The sequence below is a fragment of the Muntiacus reevesi genome, chromosome 5 (assembly GCF_963930625.1).
Source record: "Muntiacus reevesi chromosome 5, mMunRee1.1, whole genome shotgun sequence".
Classification (NCBI taxonomy): Eukaryota; Metazoa; Chordata; class Mammalia; order Artiodactyla; family Cervidae; genus Muntiacus; species Muntiacus reevesi.
Window position 1 is genome coordinate 97,224,000 of NC_089253.1, and position 6,550 is coordinate 97,230,549.

The following is a 6,550-nucleotide window of genomic DNA, read 5'->3' on the forward strand; positions in this document are numbered from 1 at the left end:
AGCTTTCCACGTGCTGCGCTGGTGGCAGGAGGAGACCCTCAGCCCGTCCCTGGGTCCCACCTGCTCCACAGGCTCTGCATTTGTGGTCCAGAACTTTGTTTGCCCTGGAGACAGGCTCCCAAGTTCCTTTCACAGCAGATCCGTGTCTGGTGCCTAGAGGCTGGCTGCCTGGGAAAGAGGGATGGATGGCTGGGTTCAGGGGCAAGGCTGGTGAGCACCCTCTCAGACTTAGGATCTATGACTCCCTAAATCACCAACATCTTCCTCCTCTATGTCTCTGCTTAATGATGTCACCTGCAAAGTTAGTGTTTGGAAGATGCTGTGCCTGGGGGCAGCAGGTGGTGACTTCACTGCGTGCAGCTGGCCACTGATGCATCTTCGGTGTTCTTTGTTTTTTGATCAACTTAAAATTGTTCTTTGATTTACCACTTCTGTGTATTTGACCCACTCCTGTGAAAAAAAATCATTTTGTCTTTGTTCCTAAATTCTGTGCTCTTGGTGTCTGTGAACCACAAATCCATCTCCACCCAGTGCTGAGGTGGCCTGTGGGGCCAGAGCTGCTGTGTGTGCTGAGGAGCTGGGCGTCCTGTGACCAACAGTGGACCTGTTGCCTATGCTTGCTGCAGGGCCCAGCCGGTGGTGTGTGTGGCTCTGCTGGGCCTCCCTCCATCCACTGCCAGCCCGAGGGCATCTCTGTGGAGGTCTTTACCCCTTCCAGGTGTCCCTCCTGAAGGACTCAGGAGGCACAACATTGAGCAGATGCATTTTTCCCGTGTGTGAAATCTTAACTTTCAAAAACTCTCAGCCGGCGGTGGGAGCAGGTCCATGCTGTACAGAGACTCCCCGGTGCCCATGGCGGCTTGCTGTCTGATGTGACCCCAAATAAACGATGACTTTGTCCTCTCGTTGGTTTGAGAGGCTGGGACACTTCCCTTGGGCAGTCTGATGGGGGCTGTAATGGGGACTCCCAAGGTCCTGTCCTCCCATGTGGAGTTGGGGTGTTCACTGTTGGGTCAAGGTCAGCTGACGTGAGCCTCTTCCAGGGGGCAGTTGGTGGCTATGGCCAGGAGGCGTGGACAACTCAAGAGCAGGCTCCCTCTGGTTCTGACCTCAGTCAGTCGGGGGGCTGGGGCCCGTGGGGACTGCTGGAGGCTGGCACAGCTGGTGTGTCCACATGTTCTGGGCCAGCAGGACGCAGGTGCTCAGCCTGGAGGGGAGGAGTCTGTCTGGCAGTCCCTTCCTGCTGGGCGTTGGCCAGGGTCATGTGGAGGCTTTAACTGGGCAGGTGCAGAGGGGTTTCTGTGGTGTGACCTCCTTGAGACCGGGCTCACCAGCTGGACACTTGAGAGAGCTGAGGCTCTAATGGCGAGCTCAGGATTCACTGAGACTGGCTGCTGTTGTCCTGGGAGGTGACCACATCTACCTGAATAAGGAGTGGAACAGGTGTCCTTGGGCGGACACTCCTCACATTGTCACCACCCAGCTTGTCTCTGAGGTGTTTCTGCCTGAAGCTGCCAACCCTGCACATGGCCCAGGGCTGGCTGTCTCCTGCCCACATTGTTCGTGCTGGACTTCTGCCAGTGCGGGGCGGGTGGTGGTCTGGAGCGGTCTTCCGTGCTGCCCCTGGGACAGGGAACCCCACCTTTTTCACATCTGAGTTGCAAGCAGCAGGTCAGCCACAGCTCTGACCACCCTTAGCCCCAGGTAGCACTAGCCGAGGGGCAGCTGGTGAAGGGGGATGGTCCTCTCTTAGGTGTTGGGCCCCCACCAGGGCCTGTCAACACACTTGGCCACAGCTTCATGCTGCCTGCAGCTTGTAGGAAGGTAAGGAAAGGCCCCAGCTCTTCCTGGGGACCTATCCACTGTCACTTGCTGTCCATTGCCCAGAGTGGATCATCTGGCAGGGCATGACCACTGGGGGCTCAGCTTTCCGCTGACCTCCTGTGGGGGGACAGGCCTGGGGACTGGAGGGCCCAAGGGGCACAGCTGGGTGAAGACAACCCCTCAGTGAGAGTTGGGACTGCACCACAAGAAGAGGAGGGGCAGCTGTGTGCCATGCCTTTGATTAGAGGTTAACTGACCTCTTCCCTGCTAGCCCCACTGGCCCCTGGTGGAGGAACCCCCAGGGTTACCTAGGCTGGGACCAGCTGGGAGCCCTCACAGGAGCAGGGTCATGGCCTGGGGCAGCAGGGCCAGAGGGACAGGCTGTGAGGTCATAGGAAGAGGCTATGAACCCCGACAGAGTGTGTCCCCGCCTGGGGTCGCTGGGCCCCACCCTGAAGGGACTGGGGTGGGGAGTGCACAACCTCTCCCCTTGGGCAGCAGCTGTGTGGGAGGAGGGTGGTCTGTTGGTGGGGTTCCGCCCCCATCCACGCCCCCTGGCAGGCCCCCGAAGCCTGGGAGGCTGAGGTTCTTCCCTTGTGAGCCCGCCCCCTTGGAGCCCGCCAGCCTTGGGGAGGAGGGGAGCGCGGGCGGTGAGGGCACTGCTCACAAGGGAGTCTGCAGGATCGGGGGTGCGTCCCTCACTAGCCCAGCTCATCCTGTGCAGACATGCACCAGTGGCGGTCAGGCGTCCCTCGGGGCTGCGCCCCCACGCCCAGACTCTGAGTGTCTCTGGTTGCCTGGACTCAACAGCATTGAGCCGCTGCGGGCTCTGGATCCGGCAGCTAGCAGCCAACATGCGCTGGGCCTGGGTGGCCGCCACAGTCCTCCTCTGGCCACAGCTCACGTTCCTCGGGGGCAACGGGGCCCGGCGGGAGCCCAAGAGGCCTCGGCAGTCCAGCCAGCGCCCCATAGCCCCCAACGCCAGCACACTGGGCAGCGAGGGGCTACTGGGCTTCGCTAAGGTATGCATGATCTGTTACGGGCCCACGTGGGCCATCCTTCAGCCCGCCTCCCCTGTCAGAGTGGGGTGGGACTTCGGGCAGGAACCGTAACAGTGTGGATCAGGGGACCCTCTCTGGGCCTGGGGAGGGAGTGGGGAGTGGAGGGGCTTCTGTGGGGGCTACATTGAATCCACTGAAGCCTAAGGACTGTCATGCCCTGAGTAACCTCCTGCCCTGAGGTGAGACTGCAAACAGGAGGTGCTTTGGGCAGCTGGCTCAGACCCCCTGCTGGAATCTGGTGCTCCAACTCTGGCTTCCGGGGTGGCCAAGGCTAGCCCTGCCCTGACCCACTGCTGAGTAGCCAGCACCCCTTATGGCCTCTGGCATGGGAAGGGAGGCCGGGTCCTGGGAGGGCCTTAGCTCCAGCCTACCCCCTTGGCGTCCCCTCTAAGAGAGCACCTCGCACCTGCTTCAGCCTGTGGTTTCCACCCTCTTGGGCTGGGGCTCCCTAAGGGGGTCTAGGAGCTGACCCTGTCAGCAAGGGCCTGGTGGCTGCTGGATTTGGAGTGAAGCAGCGGTTGCTGGGCCAGGCCCCCTGCCAGCCCTCGAGCCTTTGATCCTGGCCTTTGCCTCCCACCGGCGTCTCTATGGCGGCCAACCCAGCTGCTCTCGGCCTACGCGCCCCATTGGAGCCTGAGGCCCCATATTCCAGCTGGGCAGGCTGAGGAGAACGAGTCCTCTGGCCCTGTTGCCAGGGGAGTGGGCTGCCAGCAAGCTCTGGGAAAGCTGCTTGGGGGAGGATCCTGGGGGCCAGTTCCTGCTCTGCCTGGCCCCACCTGCCTGGGCTGCCCCTCCAGAGCCATGGCAAGGCAGTCTGGGGGCAGACAAGGGCCGTCCCTGACCATGCCACCCCTACCCCAGGATAGCCCTCTGCAGGCGTCCAGACACCCGCTCTTCCTGCTGAGAGTGGGCTCCTGCTCCCCCTGCCCCCCGGACCCCACACCATGGCTCAGGTCTGTGGTGACTGGAGGAACAGGCGGACTTCAGAAGGGAGGAACCCTGGCCCTCCCAGCCCCCCAGACCTGGTCAGGACCCCTTGGCCTGTCTGCCTGGACAGTTGGCTCTCCAGGAGTGGCCGGGGCTCCACTGGCCTCGTGGCAGTAGCTCTCTCCCTCCAGGCCAGTGTCTGCTGCGCTCCTGGTCACTTTGTGGACCTCCCGTGTGAGACTTGGATACAGAGAGGGACCAACCCCCAGCTCGCACCCCCTCACTCAGCCCTGACCTTGGGGCTGGGTGTGCTCCCATCCCTCTGACTGCCCTGGTGCAGAAATGGGGTGGTATGAGAGATGTCTGGAGCGTCTGATCCTGGGCCACCAGCTTGCACACCCAGCGCCCAGCACAGAGCAGGACCTATGCCCACTCTCCGCAACCTTGCACAACTCTGGAAAACACTCCTGTCCACCATTGCCTGCCTCAGCCAGGACAGGACAGGGCTACCTCTGTCGGGACAGGCAGGGCTGGCTCCATGTGCACACGGCTGTACCTGTCTGCCTGGGAACAGAAAGCAGCGGGAGGGGCCATGCGGGTCCCAACACGGCAGCAGACCAGAGGCTTCTGGACACGGGTCCCTGGCCTGAGCCCCAGGGGAGCCCTGCGGTGCCCTGTTGCCCTATTTCCTGTGTCTGCACTGAGTCCCACCCCAGCAGCCTGGGCTCTAAGATTTCTGTTGTTCTCCGGGGGTAGTGGGGCAGGACCCAGCAGGGCCTGGTGGTCAGTGTACAGCCTTGTCCTCTGACCCTTCAGCTGCCCGAGGCCTCAGGGCCTGAGTTCACAGATGCCCATGTGACGTGGCTGAACTTTGTCCGGCGCCCTGATCATGGGCCCTCAAAGAAGCGGTGCCGAGGCCAGGACAAGAAATCGGTGAGCCCCAGGATCCGAGCCCAGGTCGGGGTGGCTGTGAGTGCCCCCTCAGGAGCCTCATTTTCTCCTGCCTCCCCCAGCGAGGCCTCTCTGGCCCCCCCGGCCACCCAGGTGTGGAGGCCCCCCAGGAGTCTGCACTGCGGGAGTTCCAGGACATGCTAAAGGGTAGGCCCCCTCCACCCCCTCTCCTCCTGGGTGTGGGAGAGAACTCCATGCTGATGCGAGCCACACCTGCACCGTTGTCCCCACAGAGGCCACCGAGCATCGGTCCTTGAGGCTGCTGGGCCCTGTGCTGCCTGAGGGGATAGGCAGGCAGCTGGTGGCCGAGGCTTTCCACTGTCGACTGAGGGGCCCGCTGCTGGTGGACAAGAAGACACTGGTGGAACTGCAGGGCTTCCAGGCCGTGAGTGGGAGTGGCGGGCGGGCCCCACAGGAGAGCAGGCCACAGCGGCCCTGGGGCAACCCTGGGCCTCCACACAGAGCGTCGAGGCTCAGGGTAGGGTACAAGGAAGCCGGGACAGAGATGCCTTCCTTTGTGGGGCTTCTTGGTGCCCAGAGTCTTGGTGGGGACAGATGCATGGGTCACCCTTCTGTCCTGCCCACCTGGGGTCTGCTTGAGCTGAGGGCTGTTGATTGCAGACACCCCCCTGCCCCAGGCTGGGTGTGGGAGGTGAGGCTCCAGACTGCAGCTGCGTCCCCCTGCTGTCCCACTCCAGCCTGCTGCCCAGGGTGCCTTCCTGCGGGGGTCTGGCCTGAGCCTGGCCTCTGGTCGGTTCACAGCCCCGGTGACCGCCATCTTCCAGTTTTCCGCCAGCCTGCATGTGGGTGAGAGGATCTGGCCAGGGTGTGGGTGGTGGTGGTGGGGCTGGCCCTCCAGGTGGGCCCCAATGTCACAGACCTCAGGCCTCAGTCCCATTGCAGAGACACCTCCTGCCTCAACCCTGCACCCACTGGGGACTGGAGAGCCCTCATGCCCACCCTCCCCAGCCCATAGTCTGCCCTGAAGGCCCCCAGCCCCCTGCCCCTCTGCTCCGTCCTCCCTGCGGGCACTGCAGACCCGGCCTGTCTCCCCAGATCCCAAGGAGTTGCAGGGCAGGGTCCGGCCGAGGGCCCGGGACATAGTGCGGGTGCTGGTCTGCATTGAGTCCCTGTGCCATCGCCACACGTGAGTGGGCCCCCCGGGGGTCCTGGGGTGTCCTGAGGGGCAGGGGACCGCCTACTGCCTTGCCCACAGAAGGGGGCTGCCCCGAACACAGAGTACTGTGGTGAGCCCTGAGGCGGAAACACGCAGGTCTCTGGGCACTGACGGGTGTTCCCCCCACGGCCACTGTGCCCTGGCCCCCTTATCCCCGGACCCCACGTTTAGGTCCCTGGAGGCCATCTCCGGCCTGGAGAACAGTGGCAGTGTCTTCACGATGCATGTGCAGGGGCTGTTGCAGTTGCAGGTGAGGGGGGCCACTGGGGTGGGGGTCAGAGGACCACAGGGGTGGTCCTGGACCTCTAAGCCTCAGCCTGGGCACTGCAAGGCCTGGGGAGGGGCCACCTGGTGGGGCTGGGTGTCGACTGCAGAGCGGCTGGGCCCCGTGGGTGCTGACGTCCACTGTGGGTGTCTGCAGGCTGGACAGTACACATCCGTCTTCGTGGACAATGGCTCTGGGGCAGCTCTCACTGTGCAGAGCAGCTCCAGCTTCTCTGGCCTGCTCGTGGGCCCGTGAGGGATGGACAAGTCCTCAAAAAAGTCACCCTGCCTCCCCCACCCCTCTGCCCGCTGGTAGACCTGTGATCATAGCAATAAATAAAGGTCC

The 6,550-nt window shown here is 63.1% G+C and overlaps 1 protein-coding gene across 1 annotated transcript; it reads left to right on the forward strand.

The window, feature by feature from the left end:
- The first annotated feature begins 2,581 nt into the window (after nt 1-2,581).
- Nucleotides 2,582-6,550, forward strand: C1QTNF12 (C1q and TNF related 12). Its single transcript, XM_065937231.1, has 8 exons — nt 2,582-2,846; nt 4,629-4,745; nt 4,826-4,910; nt 4,997-5,148; nt 5,462-5,570; nt 5,820-5,910; nt 6,112-6,190; nt 6,362-6,550. Exons 1-8 carry the CDS (start codon nt 2,679-2,681, stop codon nt 6,458-6,460), a joined length of 900 nt encoding a protein of 299 aa, XP_065793303.1. The 5' UTR covers nt 2,582-2,678; the 3' UTR covers nt 6,461-6,550.

Bases quoted from the DNA above. Each gene is read 5' to 3' on its own strand.
- C1QTNF12 (XM_065937231.1), top strand. From the start codon at position 2,679: ATGCGCTGGGCCTGGGTGGCCGCCACAGTCCTCCTCTGGCCACAGCTC. The intron at 5,149-5,461 runs GTGAGTGGGAGT...GTCCCACTCCAG, and splicing joins AACTGCAGGGCTTCCAGGCC to CCTGCTGCCCAGGGTGCCTT. The intron at 5,911-6,111 runs GTGAGTGGGCCC...CCCCACGTTTAG, and splicing joins TCCCTGTGCCATCGCCACAC to GTCCCTGGAGGCCATCTCCG.